We start from the raw sequence: 22809 nt of genomic DNA on the forward strand, positions 1-22809 counted from the left end.
ATCACTTGCGCATTTCAGGCAGCCTAAGCTTCCAATGCATGCAAACTTCTGATACAGATTTAGGATGGCATTTCGGTACTCATGACCACTGGAACTCCCTGGGTGTGTTTTTTTCATGCTAATAAAAACAACGGTTTGATTGATATAACATATCACAAGATCCCTCTACGCTGGGAGATTTTGGGTGTTTGTTGCGCGCGTTCTTCTAGAATCCTTGCGTTTGTAGTTGGGAGTGGGAGTGCGAATGCAGACGTGAATGAGAAACGCGTTGGTTCGCACCCCCCGCTTTCCCCTGAATAGCCCTATAACCCTCCTACTTTATACGTTACCAACCATCATTATCCTATAAGTAAATTATTCAACCTGGCATAAAACCGATATGCTGTGCCAAAATTCCCCCAAATACCTTTGCGGGATGATCTTCTTGCACGCTCCAAACATTATTCCTTCTTCCAAAGTACCACTTCATACGACCAGTCATGAACCCAAGTATCCTCACACCTCCAACCAAAAATCTCTCTCTTATCATACCCCTCTTCTCCAAAGCATAAATGTTTCCATTCATTCTCTCCGCTCAAATGCCCAGTGGATACAAATCGAACAAACTTGTTTGGACCTTCAGGCTCCGAGTTCTCGAAAACTCGAATGAAATATTGTGTTGGTCGTCTCCCCATCTGATATCTCCCTTCACAAAAGACTGGGGTAATTTGAATTATTTATGGGGTATCGAGGAGTGAGAAGGATTCGGGACGGTGGTTTAGAGCTTCTAAGGGATTCATAATTACGGGGCTGAAGAATTGAGCTAGTTCTCTTGGCGGCTTCTGGCATCTGCCGGTATCAGTGAGGGTGAGGTTCTCGCAGCAGGACGCAAAGACATTTCCCAAGGGAAAATCCATGATCAAAAAAGAGCAAGTTCGAGGTAGAAAGTCGAGAATCTCAGGAAAGCTACTCCAGAATTTATGGGGTAAATTTGAATTATTTTACTGCGTTTTAAAATACTATGGAACTATCACTGTCAGACTCCCGAACAAGCCTTAGAAGGTCTCAAATCTTCCATACAAATACTGTTTCTCGTTACTGAAATTGTTCGTTACATCGTTCCAAGTCATGACTTGTTGTCATGCAACTCTTCCATGATTGGATAATGTCAAGATTGAGGGGAAAACATATGAAAGCCAAGCTATATGGCTTTCCAAACAATTGCAAGGTGATATACTTATTTCTTGATCATAATTAGTTGCAGCTGGTATTTCAGCATATTTAAAATGACAAGTCAAAACAAACCACAAACCACAAGCCCTAATTCTCGTGTCAGTGTTTCCCCCATAGATCATCTTTTCATCGTACCTACAATAGTATCCTGGGCCTCATCAGAAGTAATACTTTACATGACATGACATCACGCTAAATTTCTATAGATAACCTCCTCGTCATTATCTCCATTCCCTTCTCCATTTGGGAAAATAGAGTTAGTTGCATGTGGTTCTACTGTGATTTTAGCCCCTCTAGAGGATTCATTGTTCAAAGCTCTTGCTAAAAATTGAGATGGTCATCTTTTTTCTCTCAAGCTACTTATATCAAGAAATGGATTAATCGGATCGGATAGGGGTATCAATTTGAGTAACTGTTGACTTCTTTAATGGACGTCATGAAAGAGAGGCTAACTTCTTCTGGTAATGTAGCTCGTCCATAGTAAAATTTGATATTTTTATTGATATCAATGAGCAACTTCAAAATAATGCAAAGGCCTTTACTATGGAGGAAATCATGGTTTATGGGCCCTAAAGATGACGACAGCATAGGAAGCTGATAGCCAATCGAGATGAATAGTTTGAAGATGATTCATTCGTCTCAATATGGAATTTGATGTTAGTTTACCACTCAAATTTCGTTGCAAGTCTATTTAAATACTTATTATGACTGCGTCCATTTCTTATGACTCCTTGAATATGCCAGCTGGCTGTCGTCACTCGCGTGATGTTTGGACACGCGTTTCAAACACAAACGGCTTGAATCAAACAGGAGATACTTGGTCATTTCCCACCATTGTCTAGAAACTTATCATCAGATCCCTTTTCCATTCAGTCCTCTGAGATAATCCTTCCCCGAAACATTGGCTAGCATAAATACTCTTGCTTCAGATGATCACACGAATTTAGACTCACGTGCAAAAAGCTTGTTATAACTAGTATGGAACCCAGTAAGGACTAAATAGTCACATCACTATCGATGTGATATCAATATTGCTACTAATTATATAAGTCTCATCGCCGCCATCACCAGAGCTATGTAAGGTGTTTCCCATATCATAGGCATACAAATGTCTGACTAAAAGCCCCTCGATATCCAAAGCAAAATGTCGGACCAACCTGCCAATCCGATTGATACCCGAGTGCGATTCTCATGTCTCTCAATGCGCTCACCCCCAAGTCCTCGTGAGCTTCAAAGATTTTTTTACTGTAACACGTTTCACTCGAATCTGAACGAGTCAAGAGATGTTTCTAGTGATAAGTTAAGAGTTTTTCCTTGGATTATTGTACTTCAACTGGAACCCAAAGAGCTGAGTGGGAGCTACGAAATCCGATATTTCACCAACAATCCGGATGGAGAACCCGATGATTTCTCTCAGTTTCGCGAATGGAAACCTCAAGTTGATAGCGAAATAGTACCGCAGTTGTTGCAATTGAATGGACTTTCGTGTTCGGAAAAAGAATGGGTTTTGGAATGCACACAAGAACATGAGGATGGGAGGTTGTATGCAGAAAAGTCCATTTATAGAGTGTCTATGTACAGACGTTCAAGTCATCTAGAGGAAAGCTAGATGTACAAATTAATCATATTTATTACCTCTATTCAGTGGTTAATGTAGCAAATCTGCTATTTGATATTGATATAATGGTTGAATGTCATGGTGATCTGTGAACAAGTCTCGAGCTCTACGCCATGATGTAATATGTCAAGAAATCAAATTTCCACAACATACCACGCCTACTTCCATGTAGGCGGCGAATGCCAAGTTTTTCTCGTCAACCAAATGAAGCTCAACCAAGAGATAAACTATGGGTTACTCAATTTCCACTTCGGTAATCTTGGATTTAACATTATGCGTTGTAATTTTCGAAAGGTTAAATTTATTTTTCACTCTTTCACAGGAAATTTCAAAACGAAAAATCAATTCGCTTTTCTTTGGAGTTGAAACTTAGGAAGTAGAGGATGCTTGGATCTAATTGAATTTGACGTTGTCTGTGTCTAGGTGAATCTCAGGGGAGCATCACGTGAACAGGTACATTTGGACACACTTCTGCGACTTCTTGTGCTCACCGAACAGTGGAATTGTTTTAATTCTAATTATATTGATTAGTCCATTTAATTGGAGGCTTCTAAAGTTCTTGATACATTTTATTTCCAACAGATGAAGACAATCAAGTAAGAATCTATTTGCAGAACTCATATAACCATCTCTTTGAAAATCGCCTCTCACTATGTTTGTCATATTTAAGTCGCGAGTGGCTATAGATTCGAGATCTAAAGTTTCCATGTAGTGTGACGCAAGCAATGAGCATAGGTTGCAAGATCTTTCGCTTGCTAACTCACATTATCATGATACTACGGCCTCGTGGACCGCAGCTGTAAGTACGGCTTCTACATTGAAATTTTAATTTTGTTAAAACATAAGAGCTTAAAAACAATCTAATATCTTGGATTATCTCATAATTTCCAAACCAGAGTGCTTCAACTAAAAGACAATTCAGAAAACCATCAATAAGTCGCCTTGCAATGAATGCCTATAACTCTATGATGAGGGCTAAGGTTTATGACAATCTTTTCGCCCACTCAAGTGGGCATTGGAAGAGAAACAAGTCTTCATTTCAAAAGTATTCCCCAATTAAAAAAAGAATAGGACTTTTAGATCTTCCCACAAGTAAGTCCAATGCTTTTATTTCTGTTCCCAAGAGTTATCTGACTGTTCTAGACGTTTTAGAGAAGATCTTGAGAGAAATGCTGGTTCCCCAGACACACATAATGCCAGTTATTATTCGAGAAAAAGGTGCTAGGGCCGAGCCCCCAATACTGCACTATAGATACCAATGGAGCGAGGCACGTCAAGAGGAATATGAACTGCATCGTCTTCCTCAGTATATGGAAAATAAACCTATACAAATATTCTGGGCGGCAACTCCTACGAAGCAGGAGGCAAAACTCATCGAAGCTGGGTATAATGAGCTTACAACCATAACCAAAATAGGTCAGAAAATCCAAGGCTTTTTACATGATCGTAAGGACTTTGGTGTTCAAGTCATTCACCGATCGAAAGTAAATCTTACCGCAATATCAGGGGTTGCGGTCCTGCGTTCTTGCAAACATCTTAGCAAATTGGGAGTTGCCGTACTTTATGGGGAGAACTCCTTTCTTTTTGACACACGCGGCTCTCCAAGCTTTACCGGACCTCAAAGTGTTGTCACCATGGACCAAATTTCGCATGATTTTGATGAGATTCCTGGTCATCAACGTAAGGATGGAACTATGCCAACCGCAGAACAGATTTCTCACTCTATTGATTTGATCTTCCAACAGGATCAAGACAAACTTAAATTCGCTTATAAAGACCTAGAAAAAAACGAACAGAAGTCAAAGTTCATTTACCAGGACCCATTCACTAGATTTTTGATGGAAATTGGCCGGGAAAATGCTTCGAAGCTTACCAAAATTGTCATTCAGGGCAAATTCAACTGGATCATCGGTAAATGGCAGTACACAAAGTCTATTCCAGTCGGACTTCATGACCTTCTTCCAATTTATACTACCATTTTCAAAGAAGTTTGTGAAAACATTCATACCCTAATTTTGCATGACGACGACCGGGGCTATCCTCAATTAAAGCGGCTGGATCCGCGAGTTATGGACAGGAGCCAGCAAATAAATGAGTCTGTCGAGAAACTTGTTCATGCGCTTCCATATCTTCAGAGACTACAATTGGGCCGATATGAATTCGTACCAGCCGGGTGTGGATATGATCCGGGTACTCCTGGTAGTGATATCATAAAATTGGTGCACCCAGAGGACGAGTGGGGGATGGCTTTGAAGTGGATAGGATTCGTCGAACAACGTGCCCAGAGCCGCACACTGGCAGAATCAGAATGCGAAGAGAGAAAGGAGAATGGGGGAAAACCACGAAGTTGATGATTTCGAGGTAGCATAAATCGCCTCGCGTATTCGTAGTACTGGAAAATGTCTCTGAATGAAGGGATGAGGATGCTAAAGGACTCAGTATTTATTGGGCACCACCTCACGACGGTATGAAATGCGCATTGCTAGCGAGGTTATAACTAATCTTCTCATAATTCAGCTTTTTCCTACTTTCGTATAGTAGATGATCAATCAATCTTTCAATTCACCCACATCTTCTATATTTCACGAAATAGTACTTGGCTCTATTTTTATTCAATCACTGAATGTGGATGTATTGCCTTTTCTCAAAACATTTCAATCAAAGTAATCTATTACAGTAGTTTTCAAAATCTTCAATAGTTCGGAATGCAGTTCACCACTGAAAAATGTTCAATTTTCAAGTTGGAGGTCAAAAAGATTGAAGAATTGATATCAGTTTGCATATTAGACTAGTAAATACTGAGAGTCCTGGGCGGATCTATGAATTGCCCATACAATATTTCGTATAAAGCGCTAGTTCTATGCCACCCTACAGTATCAGTCAAGACCTCGGTTGTATCATCGTTTGAAACAGGTGATAGCCACATATTCACTACTACGCTTAAACTAGCGTGATACTCTAGTACGCCAGTACAGCTAACTCACTCTTTATGTTGTTAATATATAGTTCTAAAAGACTCCAATAATACATGCCTATATTTGGTTCGCCTTCAATAGTCATAAACAGACTTATCCTATCTATTCTGCTCCCTTTCAACTACATCTAGCTTATCCAGCTACATCAAAATCTACTTGCCTAAAACCCAAAAATTACAAAAACATTTTCATCGTTTAGATTGCCTGTCTAGCAATTGTCGCACTCATAATGGCGAGAAAAGAACGGATACAGGATGTTGATACAACTTCAAAGGCTTCGACAACAGATGTTATGATGCTCAAAACCAGTATCAAAAACTCAAAGCCTGTTTGTGCTCTCCTCGACAAACTTCCCAGAGGTAAGCAATCAATATTCTCATCTTGACTCCAGGAACTAATAAAAAGATAGAGATTCGCGATGATATCTGGCGACTCATCCTTTTGAGACCGGTTGCTATCGTCCCAAGGGTTCGCAAACGGGAGTACCTATTTGCAACAGGGAGTCAAGCCGAAGGTCACAAGCATTGTAGGTTTCAACGAAAATATAGTTACGGATGGGCCCAGGCGCCTATTCCAGAGACGTATGTCGATGGTAACACCATTGTTCAAGAAATCGCATGGACTACAAACCCTACCCGCGAGGAACTCAAACTCATTCAAAGTGGAGTCAAAAATTTCACGATTGACGATTTCGCGGAGCCTGGTCGGCAGATTAAATGTACTGTACATCATCGAGACGGATTTGGTCCTCAAATCATAAAGAAGACCGAATTTCAAATACACCCGTTTGGTCGTTCTGTCAGTATCACGCGAGTTTGCAAACAAATGGAGCAAGAGTGCACTGTAATTCTTTACGGAGAGAACAAATATGAGTTTAATGTATCAGACTGTCATAGGATGCACCAGCTGAAGACCCCATGGGATGTCCCTGGTTTTCCGCTGTTTGAGGAGTTACCCAGTAAGGCCACTATTAGTATCGCTATTGATAAACTTTTCGATTTAGAATGCTTTCAGCCAGCGTTCATTGCAGAAGATCCATTTGTTCGTTTTATGGCGTACATTGGACGCAAGAACTCTTCACTACTGAGAGACATTAAATTTGATGGAGGATTTACGTTTACTCCCAAGACGCGTGGCGAAAGAAGCCCGGCGCTCGGGTTTGGAGCAATTCTGCCCATGTATACACTCATAATAGCAGAGATCTGTCCCAAACTACGCAAGCTCACCTTGCATCAGCGCTCTCTCGCCTTTGACACCGACAATAGAAGTGCCGAAAAGGAAAAAGAGATGGGGTATGACTACGGCATGATGTATAGTATCTTAGGTAAAGTGGTTTTCGGTCTACCAAATCTCCAGCAACTTCAACTAGGCGCTTACTTCGAACCTCCAACTGTTCGTTATCCATCCGATTGCTTTGCAGATGATAGATACGAGTGGGGAAAGTCTATTCGATGGATGAAATTTGTCGACGAGCGATATGTCAACCAGCTAAATACACCATGCACTATACCAACCAACCTGTCGAATACTGATGTCGGGAAAGCTCATGTTCCAGTCTGGAGTGGTAATTATAGTCGCCACAAAGATTCGCTAGAGTACGAACGTCCAGGTAGTTACGGTACTAGCACTTGCACCTGGACTGTCACCCGCTGCCCATCCCAAAAAAATCCGGGCTCTGTTAGAAAATCGCCAAGGGATAGTCATCATCGAGAAAACAGATATGGATTACTGCCAGAAAAGCCTCATGATGTTTGGAAATGTTCGGATGCACATGGTGGTGTCAGACGGAATCACGGACGAATCTTGAACATTTCAACGAAGGTAGACCAGGACAGCGCACCCCGTACCTGGGTTCCTGGCCAGCGCGTGAAGAGATGGTGGACTTAATCCTGAAGGATGGTTATTATTCCCTAGCAACATGCATCTGATTTTGACTAATTTGGGTAGGCCCGCACATGTCTTTCAGATACTAGAATTGCTAGGGCACCAGTGGGTTGGTACTGGGTATATCGATTGACAGATGTAATGTTCATAATGTATCCAACGCCCAATTGATTAATATCGTAACCAATTATTTCATTATCGTATTGGTGGCGAATCTTTGTGCCTTTTAGGTGCTTCCATCAACGATCCAAAATATATCGCAGAGTTCAATTTTAGCAACATTCCTTCAATCAGTTCACCCGCCAGTGTAGGATTTGTTTCTGGTTGCAACAGGGGTTCGGAGTAAGATATGTATCTCAAATTTGGCGTGGCAGATGAACTTCCAAGGTCAAGTAACTTGATTCTTTTCGCTGAAGCTATCATGAAATAGGACAATTCTATAGCTGATTATCGATATTTCATTGAATCATTAAAATTGCTTTGAGATGTGCATAATTTGATCCATACAAATAATTTTCATCTTGAGAATGAGTCTCGTAGTGCTACTTGATGTGAAACATTGGAAACTAATCCATGCCTCGAAATTTCCCCATGCACCTTCCTTCATTTACTGAACTGCGATCAAATTTCACCACATTCTTCCAGATTCGACTACCATTTGAAATCTTCCAGATACTGGTTTCGTTCAAAAGTCTCTGGAGTAACATGCGGAGTAGTTGTATCTCCTAATATTTTTCCCAATGCCCACTTGCCATAGTACCTACTTGGCGAGATACATCCTCACAAAGTATGCTTCGCCTTCCCAATCAAATGCTTGTTCACCGGTGTCAATGGCTCCTTCCCTTTCAAAACTGCATCGATGTTTTTCATTGCCAACTCCTCAAATCCAATGTGGCTGTAGAAGTGTCAGCAATCTGTGAAACAATTTATGTAAAAAGGCATACGTTTCAAGTGTCCCACCAGCATTATGGCTGGTAAGTGTGACATTCCTGGAAGCCTTTAGCCTGTCGTTTACCCTGGGCTCATGCTCATGAACATCCAGTCCTACGCCCACCAATTTTCCTGACTCAACAGCTTCGGCCAATGCTTGCTCGTCCACTAAGACACCTCTTGCAATGTTCACAAATCTACTTTTTTCCTTAAATTTGCTCAACCTCTGTCGATCAAGAAATTTTCTTCCATCTGGAGAAGCAGGTGTAGCAAGAACTACGCAATCACTAAGGGCTAGCATGCCATCCAAATCAGTAAAGAATTGTGCTTCAATGGCAGCTTCCTGGGATGGAGTCTTTCGGACGATGTCGTAGTACAGGATTTTCATTCCGAATGCCAGAGAAGCTTTCCGGGCGATGTTATAGCCAATGTTTCCCAAGCCAACAATACCAAGCGTGTGGCCACGAGGATTGTGAGACATAGCTGCGGCATTGGTGTGGCAATCTTGGAACGAAGCTGCATCAGAACGAGCAGCTTGGGTGCACCTTATGTGTGTTAGCACTTGTAATGTGTGATCCAGGTAAGATTGTAAACCCACCAAGTAAGGTTTCTGAATGTAGCTAACATCAAGAAAATAGCGAAATCTGCTACAGATTCGGTAGTAGCTGTGGCGCTGCACAAATTTATTAATTACATATGCGAAAAATATAAAAGTCACACAAACCTGTTGCAATAGACAATACCTATGCGGATCATGGGTTAGTAACACAGGCTGAACATTTATCACACAAGAATCCATACCTCGGTCGGCCAAAATGTCTACATCGGCCCAATCAAAACCAGCCCCGGCAGATGCGAATATTCGGCATGATTCAGGTACTAAGGGGATGAGCTCCGAATCCCATCTACCCATTTCACCACCAGTATTCCAGAACGGTCTAAATATGGCGGAAAAGTTGCCCCATCTGTTTTCTTTCAAGCCTTTCATGAATTCATCACGTTGACGCTCTTCTGTAGAAGGTCGTATAATTGTAAAATCCTTAGAAAACTGTTCATATAAATCAAGGTTCCATTTGACTGGGTCACCAATGTGCAGAACTATCGGTTTTGGTTTGACGGTAGTCATGGTAATCATGAGAGGAACACAGTTCACGACTTGGTGTGAAGAGAAAAGGAGGGATAGCAAATGATCAAGAAATCGAAGATATGATTCAATTATAAATCCTCACTACTAGCTGAAGGAATTATGGTGAATTGACAAGAGACCTTTGGGTGTGGGCGATAACAATCTTGTCACTGCATGTTCACTGCATATGCAGTTATCCATGTCGGAGATGCTTCTGCCCAGCTTTGTGTAGACTACTACCCACCACTCGATTTCACAAGACCAATCATCAATTGGAAGAAGTTTAAATCAAAGTTTTATCGATTGTTATCGATGCTGGCACCTGATCAGCTGTATACATGGCGGCGAGTATAAGATAAGATTGGTTGCGCTGAGTCGTATGATGGCACGAAGTTCACACAAAAGAAAAGAATTGATGCCTCACTAATAAGGTTCCAAGTTCAACTTGAACCCCAGAACGCGCAATTCCGAACGGGCCGGATGGAAACATGAGTCCGGGGAGACGACGACATGTATAAATCGTGGCACCTCATCTGGCATCTAACGACTATCGTCTTCTCACTAGTACTACATGAAAACCTTACACGACGTTAATCATGGCGTCTCCAAACAAACCTGGACTCCCAACCTTCCACCACCTCAATGTAAGTGGGCCGGGCAATCATTCCATCGGTCCCAACCTATAAACCAACGTCCCCCCACCAAATGCACCCACACATGCTGACGCCATCCCTTCATGTAGGACTCCCAATCCCAACGAATCCTCTGGTTTCTCGAAGAATTGGGAATTGAATACAACCTCGTATGCCATACACGCGTGGAAGGTCGTGCACCACCCGAGCTCAAAAATGTTCATTTCATGGGAAAGGCCCCGGTTCTTGTTACACCCGACAATGTGCCCATCGCAGAAAGTAGTGCAATCCTTGGATACCTGATTGATACGTACGATGAAGATGGTAGATTTGCCGCACAGGATAAGGTTCGCGATGAGAGTTTGTCGTCCTTCGCTGGGTCGACTATTGGGACTATCGGAATGATTGAGTTGATATTTGATATCGTGGCAGGAAGATCTCCGTGGCCACTATCAATATTACTCGGTGGTGTCAAGTCGAACGTACATAAAAGTTTCACCGGGCCGGAATATGCAACTCAATTTCAATATCTGGAGAAGGAACTGACAGATGACTGGTTCAATGGAAAGAATTTGGGAAGGTCTGATGTAATGCTGAGTTGGCCCATGGATTTCTTGGCTGCAAAGAAGTATGTGGACTTTGAGAAGTACCCCAAGATTTTCCAGTGGAGAAAGAGGATACAAGAGAGAGATGCTTGGAAGAGTGCAATGGAAAAGGGTAATGGGTATAATTTGGCGGAGATGTAAAGGGGAGTTGTCTGTCGTTTTTGCTGAAATTGTCATGTAAGAGCAGCGAGTAATTCTTTCTGGTGAAAATTGTCTCAATTTAACATTGCATCAATGTTAATACGTCTGATGCTTATGGTCGCATTTCCACTTTTTCCTCAAAAACACGTCTATATTCCGGGAATTCCGTGATTTATGCCTATGCATCAGGTGTCGCATAGGACAGGTTTGGAGCTGAAACCGGTTGAGTTAAGTGACCAAGTGACAGTATAAGCAAGTGCTTCTCTAGGGACCCTTCGGAATTTTTATGACGTTTGCCCTTAGCCACCGAAGGGTTGTAGATGATAAGACGGGCTTAATCTACGCTGGGAGGAAGACGTTGTGAAACACTTTTCTATCTGAATTGACCCAGACATCAAGTTCAAATTCCCTTCAAAATCTTACCACTTCAGAATTGAACAAAGTCCCAGACAATCTAGCGACATGTTTATCTCATTTCATCATCTCAAATTGTTTTTGTTGGGAGGGAGGGGTGTATCTTGGTTGTCATCAACAATGAACGGTCCACAAGCAGCTGAAGTCTCCCTCAGCATCAAAGGGAAACAACATAGCCGCCTGCCCTCGATCACAATTTGCAAACATCACCGGTCACATATGCCATGGAGTTTGTTAATTATAATAGTCCATGCGAAAACTCATTAGCACCTATTATAACACAATTCAGGTTATCGAAAACTCCACTCCACACATTGATTATAACCCGGTGTTGTACAATCGCTCGCAGGATTCTCACGTCCGCCAGTCAGTGTCTCATGCCCATTAAAGTGGAACAATTCCACTTGGAGACAGAATTTGTGGTCTCTTCGCAGTAATTACATGGTTCCCTAAAATACCTGCTCGGAAGCCTGCTTCGCAATAGCTGAAGTAGCCCTAGAACAAACATTAATAACAGTTGACTTCTTGCCACGAATATTTAACACTTACAATCCATCTTCTTTGAAAAGTTTGAAGATCTAACAGCGTCATGTCTCCTCTTTCTTTCATGTACAAATGTTTAGTCTCATCCCAGTTCTGGACAAAGTTTTCCCTCCATAAACGCAATGTTCGCACATAATGAGGACCTATACTTTGCACACTTTCAAGCTCTAGAGAACCAGTAGATCCCGCTTCAAGACGTTCAATAATCTCTCTTACGGTGGGGAGATATCCTCCTGGGAAAATGTAACGCTCTATGAAAGTGTCGATCTTGGATCGAGTTTGGTGGAAGCCCTGTTGGATATTCAATCAACGTACTGATTTCGAAGAACGAAAATTGGACTTTTAAAGATTTTCACCACCATAGCCAACTCAAGTGGCTTGGATTGGACGAGTCGAAGGGTGTGTGAACTGGCCTGATTCGTTTCGGTTGTACTTTGTATTACCACGATTCCATTTTCTTTGTTCAACAATTCGCTAATCGTCCTAAAATAGGCCTCCATGTACTCCTCCCCAACATGTTCCACCATTTCGACACTGATTATTCTATCAAACCCTGCAGGACTAGGCTTGGGAGTCTGCCTATAATCGCAAAGCAATATCTCAATTCGATCTTTTAATCCCGCCTCTTCTACCCTTTTCTCGCCCAGAGCTTTTTGCTCAATTGACAGAGTTGTCACCGTGAATCTACATCCAGTTCTCTTCACAGCTTCGATAGCTAGATAAGCCCATCCGCCTCCAATTTCGAGGATGTGATGTTCTGGCTTGATATCCGCTTTATCAATAATGTTATGCACTTTTCGCCTCTGTGCTTACTCGAGAGTTTCTTCTTTACCAGTGGTGTCCCATATTGGACATGAGTAACTCATGTCTGCTGATAGAAAAGAAGAGAAAAGTGCGTTCGAGGTATCGTAGTGGGATGATGCGTTCTGGAGAGCGCGTTGACTATCATTTGAGGGTCTGAAAAAGATTTTTTGAATACGGGGAATTATCTGTAGAAGGATATTGCCAGTTCCAAAAAGTGCGTAATTTTGTATGTATACCTGTGGTTTTCTATTGTGAGCCCAGATAATTTAAGCTTGATGGGTTTGAAATCAGAAGCCCACATACGGAAACAAGAGCAACAAGATCATCACACTCCAATTCTCCTGCCATGAACGCCTCAGAAAACCCCTTGAGAATCTGATTAGTATCTGCGACAACAATTCAATCATGTTCAATGAGGCTCACCAAATCAACATTGATAGACATTCGAGTCCAAACGTTGGCACTATTAATGATAACTGAGCATTTGGGCTCGCTTGAATCGATGGACTCCGACGATGCGTTACCGAAAAGTCTTGATTTCGTCTCATTTTGATCTTTCATTGTGATGTATAGTCTTCCATATTTAATGCTAGAGAGTTTTTTAAAGATGCACGAACGATTGAATGAAGAGAAGTGGGAAATAATTGAATTTTCCATTATTGTTATTGCTAAAAAGTGTGTACCGTTGAGTTTCAAAGATTATCATCAGTATTGAAGAGAGTGAGAGGGAAACAAGACGATTTCGGTGCGGTTGATATCTATGATAAGAAAATGAATTTTATGTCTTAAATAGATTGCGCAACAGGTACCTGCAAAGCAGAGTATTGGCCTTGTAGATAATCTGCTGATCACTGCTTGCAAGGCAGATTATTGGAAAGTTCAAATAAATGATCTGCAGGCATATCTAAAGCCTATTTTTTATTGACCCAAGCTTAGATTTATAACAGATTCATACTTGATTTATACAGATGTGTTATATTACGAAGCAGATGATATATTTTATAGATAATGTGCAGAATAGGTAGGGACTTGGGAATGCGGGAAACAATTTGGTGATTGATATTATCATTGCAAATCTGGTAACCTAGATTCGACGTGCGAAATACATATGTATGACTCGGTTACTCTTAATTTAAGTCCTTTCAGCTTGTGTCAATATCTAGATCCCGTCTGATTTCTAAGGCTAGTTCATAGTCTGCAAAAATCAGTACCACCTCTGTTCAGCTCTCCAATCTCTATCAGCCTTTGCGGTTGTTCCTATCACAGCGACAGCAGGCAAAATCGTAATGTCAATTACCAAATGCCCCGAAAGTATAAAGATCTCCGCAGCAGTCCTGATGACCACCGGAGTCACCTTAATGTCTCACCTAAACATCGAATCAAACGATGCGAACATGCAGCCGTTATAATAGGTCTTTCTCATCTCCCATAACACACACATCCTTCATTAAGTGAGCTCCAAGTGAAGAAGAAAACTTCCTCAAACCAATGCTGAACATGTTACATCAGTTACTGAGTGGCTATGTGTTCATACCAATGGATACTTCGGATCTCCTTCAACCTCTCAGATTACAGAGTAATCACATAACTGCATGGTTCGAAGCCCCGACTTGAGCCTGTCACAAAACTTTAATAAGCAGCGTTCTTAAATTTTGCGATGAAACTTATTTACTAATGGATGTTATCAAGATAATCAGTCAGTAGAATGTTTTATTTAATCACTCGTGATCAATTCCGAGCTCATTTCTCAACATTTGGAAGGAGCAAGATGATCTGGGGAGTAAATGAATTATTGGTACCCGAAAAGTTCCCGAAAAGTCCCCGATAACACTGCATAAACTATCCGAATAGACCACCGACAAAGTAACCAATCTCAACCATCAAAGTGTTTCATTTCAGTCGAATCTTTTGTGTCCGAAATGTTCCCAGCTCTGAATATAAGGACCAATTGCACAGCCACCTCATACCGTGATCTAATTTCATTAAAAACAATCAACGAATATTTAAGTGAATCATTCTAAACAATTGAAAGACACATTACAATCCGTGACTTCGACTCACCTTACTATGCCTCCAAAGTCACTTTTAGACGTCCTGATCATTGGAGCCGGTCCAGCCGGAATATCTTGCGCCGCCGCTCTTGCGCGCCTTCGTCATACCGCTATCGTATTTTCCAGCAATAAATTCCGGAACGAAAAGTCTAAGCACATGCACACAGTCTCTACATGGGATCATCGAGATCCTTCGGAATTTCGTGCTGCTTCTCGAGAGGATATTCTGGCCAGGTACAAGACCATATGTTTTGAAGATGTGGGCATTCAAACTATTGAGAAGGTATCCAAGGATGGAGAGGGAGAGGGGGAGGGGAGTGGTATTTTCAAGGCAATCGATGATACTGGAAAAGATTGGTGGGGAAGAAAACTCGTTCTTGCTACTGGTGTGAAAGATATCATGGTAGATATTGAAGGTTATGAAGAATGCTGGGCTAAAAGCATGTAAGTGCACTTTGATAACTCTTCCCTGATTGGATGTTTTCGTCCGAGCTTTACTACAATCCATTATTCTTTCCATGACTAATATGACTACAGCTTCCACTGTCTCTATTGCCACGGCTATGAATCCTCTCCTGCAAAGTCAGCTGGTGTAATTGCCATTGGTGACTGTGCGTCACCCCATATAGCTCTTCACCTAGCTCGCCAGGCACTTCGCTTGTCTGAAAACGTCACAATCTATACGCACGGAAACGACGCCTTAGCTGAAGAAATAGAAGCTGCAAAATTTACGTCAAATCCTGATGTCAATTCCAAGTGTCGCAGTAAAATCGAAATTTGCAATTACTTGATTCAGAAATTCATCCCAAGTGATAATCCATCGTCTGGCCTCACTGTTTCTTTTGATGAAAATGATGGAGCGGGACTGGGAGATCATACACACGCATTCCTGCTTCACAAACCAGTAACCGAGCAGACCAACGATCTTGCTCATCAACTCGGGATCGAATTAACCGAGCAAGGAGATCTTAAGGTCACGGCGCCTTTCAACGAGACAAGTGTAAGAGGGGTGTTTGCAACTGGAGATTGTGCGTCAATGTTAAAGAATGTTGTAGGCGCTATGTATAGCGGGACTTGCGCTGGTGCTGGTGTTGGCTCTCAGATTCAAGGAGAAGATTAAACTTTTTTATGGCTCGGAATAGCTTTGTCGCTTATCAATCTCTCTTTTCTACTCCCACATACAGTTTGACTCTCCTGGTGATCTTCAAGACTGTAAATAGATCGTTGACGCCACCTTCACTTCTTGTATTGCAATTTACAATTTCATCTCCACGCTTTAGCGTGTGAGAACCTCACTTTAAAAGCAAATGTATAAACAATCTCTTTGTATCAATATGATCGCTGAAACTGTAAGCATCATCTTCATTATTTAAGCGAGTTTCGATACAGTACGCGAGCAAGATCTCCAATTTTCATAGTATGAAATCTTACAAACCGACATTAGGGAGAAATATGGAAGATGTAATTATAACAAATCTGAATAATCTGAACTCTGGATATCAGCAATTCTACACCTCCAACGATCCCTTCACCGACTCGCTTTTCTCAAGATGAACCAGCATCATCATTTGCTTATACCAATCATCATGTATGTCGTGGTAATATTACCTAAATGCCATACAATTCTATTCGCCTCTAATTTCTCAAGACCAATCCATTCCCAGAATAGCAAGTGGAAGCTACGTCGTTGAGTTAGAAATTTGATAAAGATGTTAGGGACGTTGCTTGATTAAACGACTGCAATATGCGGTATATAACTATCGGACTCAGGTGCCACTATCATACGTCAAAAGAGAACCATTCGCGAACTCACAGACCTTACGAATATAATTATTCACATCATTTAAGAATTAATACGGCGAGTGCGACTCTAAGATTTACATCATCTCATGATATCATATGTCTAGAATGATGAATCCTTTCGTGCTGAAAACACGCGTCTGGAATTGACTTAATAGATCTATATCTCGTATTATTCCAAACTTCCACCATCCACAATCTTCTCATTCACTACCATATTGCTAACCCCTCTCTAATGCTTACTCATAGCCGCTAATCAATATCTCACCAGAGATAACTATTTAAACCTTCAATTATACACTCTAGCCTTGAAACCATCACGCATCAACTCGTAGTAAAGCGTGCCCCAAGTGTCGAGCTCCTGGGTTTGTGTTCCAGCTTAGTGAATTAAGGAAGGAATGACGCGGATAGATTCATGCGGCAAGGTTAGGAATTACACAGAAACAATTATGGAAAGAAACTTTTGGATGAGAGCTTGGAAATTGATGTTGTCAAAAATCAACAAAGCACTGTCGTTTACAAACTTAATATGGTAAAATAGACGAGATGAGATATAGAACCAGCAGTGTTAAAGCCAAAATCTACGACTGCATGACACATTTACTTCAAGTGTTGTTAGCGAGTCAATCCGTGAAATATATCAAGCTCAGAGTGTACAACAATACCCTTAAACTCGTTTTCTCTAGCGATACTTACGTGCATGCTTATCGTTCGATCGAAGATAATGAGTTTATAAACCAACAAATCGATAATTTTTTTGTTCCTTCCCCAACGCATTCAATTGTATTAAAGATATTTGAGAGTGAATATAACCATGAATCACAAGCTCCATCTTCAATACCATACCTATTCACTCTCACCCCTCTCAATCCGCGGAATTTTCGAAGAGAAGACACGAGGGGTGAATTCCTGTGATTCTATCTTACTTGTAAGTGTAGATCCCTTTTTCTATAAAATCTACAAATGAGCACTCTCAATATCAACGAATGAGGAAGCAAAAATTCACAAATTCAAGAACAAGAGAAAATTTGCCAAGGTAGAAGATCAAAGATAGGAACATTTTCCTCATTTCGTGGATTGGAATTTTCGATTCAGACATCTCTTCTCATCTCCTGTGGCGGATGAAAGATGCAGGAAGATCAAAAGATGAGTTCTATTAGATGTTTTATTGTCGATTTTGTAGAGAACAATGACTGTTGTTACAATTGTGCTACAATATTATTATCGATGATTTACCACTCATCTAATAATTAAATTGACTTTTCTTTGTATACTCTGAATCTACTCTTGAACACCAGCTTAAGCTGAAAGAGAGGGAGAGGGAAAATAGTATTACTGATGCTCTAGACCTCGGTTAGCTTTTTTGCTTTTTGTGTTTGACTTTTAGATGTCGAGCCCAGGTGAGCTACTTATACAAAAGAGTTGGAAGTCTCATTGCTAAGATGTAATAATTCCTATTATGTACGGGATATTTTAGTGAATTCTGGGTTATGTCAGGATTTAAACTCTGATTCACACATATCTTTTGGTATATTGAATTTGTACTCTCCACTCCCTTGATTACCCTCCAGTCCCACTCCGGATTTACACATAATCATCTCTCCTTTATCATCCCTACCCCCTCTTCCCCCCTCAAACTTCTCCTCAAACTCTATATAAACCCCTCTACCTACTCCCACACAACCCCAGATTTAGAATAAGTTTGAAAATCAAAGTAATAAGGAGCTGTGTGTTACAATCACCCTACGTGTCTTATTCGCTTCTATTATTTCCAGAATTATAATCTTGCCTCGATTTCCGTTTCAAATGTTTAGAGGAGGAAAAGAATTGGGAAATAGAGTGGAGGAAAAGAGAATTGTTACCGTCATCTTATTCCTCATATCAAACTTTAATGGTTATTAATTCATCGTATGCATTGTCGCTGAACTCCACTTCCCCTACTGTCAATTACCAATTCTCATCAAGAATCAAGACACCAGATAAATACCCACACATTTCCTCCCCTCCCCCTCTCTCATACCCCATGATCCTTTCTCCCTCGAGTCATCTCCTCCCAGTAATCTCTGAATCACACTCAACTGCGAACCCAAAATAAAGCAGCAATATTATCTTAAAAGGTTGTGAAACGTTGCATGATAATTTTCATTTTCTCAGAATCAATGAAGCTGGGAATATTTATACACCTATATACTCGTACCTTTACTCAAGTATCTAGCCGGGTAGAATATAATTAGATTACCTATGTGGATAGAATACGTGGGGGTGTTGATAAATCATGTATATCCATGATGCATGAGAAACCATCCTCTCCCTTTCTATCTAGTTACCAATTCACCCCCTTACTACCCCCTGCCTCAATCATCAATCCCCAAGATCTCACTTCTCACCTCTCATCTCCCACAAATCCTCTTCCTATAAACCCCCATCCTTTCCGCTCTCAAGATCTTCAATATACCACCACCAAGACTCACATACAAATATATACTGACTCAGAAATCGCTCTCAAATTTATTCTCATCTTTATCCTCATTCTCATCCTCATTCTTATTCTTATCTTCATTCTTATCCTCATTTTTATTCTCATCCTCATTCTCATCTAAGTCTCAGAATTATAACCAACTCATTAGGCATGGCGGGTGACGACTAATAATGCAACTCAAGTGGCTACCACAGCTTGCACTGCTACATGCCCGGGTAATCCGACCCAGGTATGTGGAGGAACTTGGTTGTATGTCTTATGTTCATAACTTAACTGGATTTTATTGATTTTTCCAGCATTGATATCTATAAAATTTCCAACCCATCAACCGATCCTAGCACGAGTGCTAGCATTGGTCATCCTGACTGCACCAGAGATCCTCTGTGTTCGCTACCTATTTGTGATGCGTCATTGAGCATTACAGATCGTGTTTCTGGGCTCATAAATGCTATGACGCTTGCGGAGAAGACTGCCAATATGGAGAACGAGGCTCCTGGTGTCTTAAGACTCGGTTTGCCTGCCTACAATTGGTGGAATGGACCACTTCATAGAGTTGCTGGTAGTCCTGCCGTTGCCTTTACGAGCGATGGGAATTTTAGCTACGCTACAAGTTTCCCAATGCCGATTCTTACCGCTGCAGCATTTGATGACGCTTTGATGAACTCAATTGCGAAGATCGTCGGAAGAGAGGGACGCGCTTTTGCCAATGTTGGCAAGGCTGGTTATGACTTCTGGACTCCCAATATTAACGGCTTCAAAGACCCACGTTGGGGCCGAGGACTCGAAACTCCTGGCGAGGATCCACACCGTATTTCGCGGTATATTTTGAGCCTTATCCTTGGATTAGAGGGCGGTCTTGATCCTGCCGAGAAACAGGTGATTGCTACTTGCAAGCACTATGCGGTCTACGATGTCGAAACTGGGCGTAACAGCTACGACTACGATCCTACACCACAAGAACTCTCGGAATACTACATGGTCCCTTTCAAGAGTTGTGCCAGAGATGCCAAGGTCGGGGCTGTTATGTGCTCATACAATGCGGTTAATGGGATACCCTCCTGCGCTAATAGATATCTTCTTCATACAATGCTTCGAGACCATTGGGGTTGGAAGAAGCCTTGTCAGTGGGTTACTTCCGACTGTGCTGCTGTTACAAATATCTACAACGATCATCACTATGTTAACGGCTCAGTCAATGCTGCTGCAGTAGCTCTCAATGCTGGCACAGATCTTGCTTGTGAATCAGGAACGATTTACAACTCGCTAACTGATGCTGTGTCTGCTGGGATCACAACCGATGCAGTCATCAATCAATCACTCTCACGCCTTTATAACTCATTAGTAAATGTTGGATACTTTGGCGATACGTCTCCTTATTCTTCCATAGGTTGGCGAGACGTGAATACTGCTGAGGCCCAGCGCCTAGCGTATGAGGCTGCTGTTGAAGGCATGGCATTGCTCAAGAACGACGGGACGCTGCCTCTTCCCAAGTCTCCATCGAATGTTATCATTGTCGGTCCATGGGCCAACGCAACGTCTCAGATGCAAGGAAACTATTATGGTAACGTTCCTTTCCTGACCAGTCCGTTAACTGCATTCAAAGCATTATGGAAGAATGTGACCTACCATAGAGGGACAACAATTAATAGTAACGATACTTCTGATTTTGCTGCGACCCTGACTGCCGCAGGTAATGCAGATTATGTTATTTATTGTGGAGGAATTGACACTTCCGTTGAGGCCGAAGGGCGAGACAGAACATCGATCACCTGGCCAGACAATCAGCTCACTCTCATTAATGAACTAGCAGGTTTGGGCAAGAAACTTATCGTGGTGCAATTTGGTAGCGGTCAACTGGACGGCACGGCTCTCTTGGGCAATTCCAAGGTCAATTCTCTGTTATGGGCTGGGTATCCTGGGCAGGCGGGAGGCAACGCCTTGCGTGATATTCTCGACGGTACCCGAACTGTTGCCGGGAGACTTCCCATCACGCAATATCCAGCCAACTATACCGATAAAGTCAGCATTTTCAACCCTGGTCTTCGTTCTACCTCTGCAAATCCAGGGAGAACATACATGTGGTACAAAACTCCGGTTCTTCCCTTTGGCCACGGCTTACACTACACCAACTTCACATTTGCCTGGAGCGCTGTACCTTCACCCACCTACGAAATCTCAACTCTTCTGAGTGGAGCGTCATCTATCATCGAGACGACCACCTTTTCGACCGCCACGGCAAAGGTGACTAACATTGGGAGTATGGTTTCTGATTACGTGGGACTTCTCTTTATATCTACAATCAACGCAGGTCCAGGTCCTTATTCCATTAAGACACCTGTTTCCTACGATCGTTTATTCAATGTTAAAACCAACGGCTCTGACACTCTCACTTTCTCTTTGACGCTTGGCTCTCTCGCACGTGTAGCTACAAACGGCAGCTTCGTTATATATCCCGGTACCTACATTTTGACGCTTGATAACGAGCCTGCTCTATCATACTCTTTCACGCTCACTGGTCCAGAAACAATAATTGAATCTGTCCCAATTCCTCCAACCGTTGCTCCACCTTCTATCTTACATCTTGGATGTTATAGTGATAGCAGCACGCGAACATTGAATGGATCTATGACTACGAATACAAATACCAACACACCGCAAGAATGCGCTCTCACCTGCCACGCTTCTGGATATCAATATGCTGGTCTGGAATATGGGCAGTAAGTGGGGTCATATAATCAAGGATTTTATAACTCGATCCATCTACTAACTCTTCTTCGTTCGATGCAGGGAGTGTTGGTGTGGTAGCAACATTTCAAGTTCTGGTGTTATATCTGACGCATCTAACTGCAATCACACATGTACTGGCAATTCCGAGGAGCCTTGTGGTGGCTATAACTAGTGAGTAACTTGGTTGAAATGATTCCTGGAGACGGAGACTAACTGTTGTGAAGTATCGACGTCTTTCGAATTACGCCTACTGTCACTGCACAGGCTCCAAAATTTACAGCAAGAGCTTAAGGGCCAGTCTGCAACTTGTCAGCTTGCCGAGGTTTAGCAATTACGAGACGTATCTCTTTCTCCTCTCTTCAATGATGTCATTTTCTCTCTCGTTTTCATGTTTCAGATGCTTCCACAGATAATTCCAAAAATGTTTCCAGAGCGATGTGAAGTTGGGCTTCCAAATAAAGCTAGTGGGCTGGAAGGCAAGGTGCTACACGTTGATAATTATGCTATGGATATTTCCGGTACCTAGTAAATAGGGCAGATGTAACTGTTCCTATGATTGGATCTCTGATGCTTATTTCAAACCCCGGCTCTCTGGGGTAGAAAAGACAGACCGATTTGGGACAATAAATTATTGCTGATGATTGTTGTCAAATACCCCGGTTGATTACACGAATTATTATGTTTTCATTGTCCAACTGTCTTTGAGGAATTGTTGTCGCCCTTTTATTTCTACGCCGGAGAGCCTGGTCAATGTCGATGTAGTACTACTATGATTTACAAGTAATTCATGGCCTTCACCTAATTTCTTCTTCCACCGCTATATGGCCAGACGTAGGACTCTACAGTCATGCACAATGCATTTTGTATT

At 41.8% G+C, this 22809-nt stretch overlaps 8 protein-coding genes across 8 annotated transcripts; 6 read left to right on the plus strand and 2 right to left on the minus strand.

Moving 5' to 3' along the window:
* Window positions 1-2356: 2356 nt before the first annotated feature.
* EAE98_000700 (uncharacterized protein) lies at window positions 2357-2821 on the plus strand (the record flags this gene model as incomplete). The annotated part of the gene is made up of 1 exon (XM_038948318.1): window positions 2357-2821. The coding sequence occupies one exon, from the start codon at window positions 2357-2359 to the stop codon at window positions 2819-2821; it is 465 nt and encodes a 154-aa protein (XP_038815995.1).
* Window positions 2822-4023: 1202 nt separating this feature from the next.
* EAE98_000701 (uncharacterized protein) lies at window positions 4024-5181 on the plus strand (the record flags this gene model as incomplete). The annotated part of the gene is made up of 1 exon (XM_038948319.1): window positions 4024-5181. One exon carries the CDS (start codon window positions 4024-4026, stop codon window positions 5179-5181), a length of 1158 nt encoding a protein of 385 aa, XP_038815996.1.
* Window positions 5182-6034: 853 nt separating this feature from the next.
* Window positions 6035-7692, plus strand: EAE98_000702 (uncharacterized protein; the record flags this gene model as incomplete). Its single annotated transcript, XM_038948320.1, has 2 exons — window positions 6035-6164; window positions 6215-7692. 2 exons carry the CDS (start codon window positions 6035-6037, stop codon window positions 7690-7692), a joined length of 1608 nt encoding a protein of 535 aa, XP_038815997.1.
* A 777-nt stretch (window positions 7693-8469) lies between these two features.
* EAE98_000703 (uncharacterized protein) lies at window positions 8470-9745 on the minus strand (the record flags this gene model as incomplete). The annotated part of the gene is made up of 5 exons (XM_038948321.1): window positions 8470-8584; window positions 8634-9164; window positions 9218-9292; window positions 9344-9362; window positions 9421-9745. The coding sequence occupies 5 exons, from the start codon at window positions 9743-9745 to the stop codon at window positions 8470-8472; spliced, it is 1065 nt and encodes a 354-aa protein (XP_038815998.1).
* Window positions 9746-10341: 596 nt separating this feature from the next.
* EAE98_000704 (uncharacterized protein) lies at window positions 10342-11123 on the plus strand (the record flags this gene model as incomplete). Its single annotated transcript, XM_038948322.1, has 2 exons — window positions 10342-10389; window positions 10488-11123. 2 exons carry the CDS (start codon window positions 10342-10344, stop codon window positions 11121-11123), a joined length of 684 nt encoding a protein of 227 aa, XP_038815999.1.
* A 798-nt stretch (window positions 11124-11921) lies between these two features.
* Window positions 11922-13541, minus strand: EAE98_000705 (uncharacterized protein; the record flags this gene model as incomplete). Its single annotated transcript, XM_038948323.1, is given in 6 exon segments — window positions 11922-12032; window positions 12087-12371; window positions 12524-12881; window positions 12894-13120; window positions 13188-13250; window positions 13308-13541. The coding sequence occupies 6 exon segments, from the start codon at window positions 13539-13541 to the stop codon at window positions 11922-11924; spliced, it is 1278 nt and encodes a 425-aa protein (XP_038816000.1).
* A 1410-nt stretch (window positions 13542-14951) lies between these two features.
* On the plus strand, window positions 14952-16055 carry EAE98_000706 (uncharacterized protein; the record flags this gene model as incomplete). The annotated part of the gene is made up of 2 exons (XM_038948324.1): window positions 14952-15379; window positions 15473-16055. The coding sequence occupies 2 exons, from the start codon at window positions 14952-14954 to the stop codon at window positions 16053-16055; spliced, it is 1011 nt and encodes a 336-aa protein (XP_038816001.1).
* Window positions 16056-19384: 3329 nt separating this feature from the next.
* Window positions 19385-22333, plus strand: EAE98_000707 (uncharacterized protein; the record flags this gene model as incomplete). The annotated part of the gene is made up of 4 exons (XM_038948325.1): window positions 19385-19443; window positions 19511-21931; window positions 22002-22112; window positions 22166-22333. 4 exons carry the CDS (start codon window positions 19385-19387, stop codon window positions 22230-22232), a joined length of 2658 nt encoding a protein of 885 aa, XP_038816002.1. The 3' UTR covers window positions 22233-22333.
* Window positions 22334-22809: the final 476 nt, after the last annotated feature.

The sequence above is a fragment of the Botrytis deweyae genome, assembly GCF_014898535.1.
Source record: "Botrytis deweyae strain B1 chromosome Unknown BDEW_001, whole genome shotgun sequence".
Taxonomy (NCBI): Eukaryota; Fungi; Ascomycota; class Leotiomycetes; order Helotiales; family Sclerotiniaceae; genus Botrytis; species Botrytis deweyae.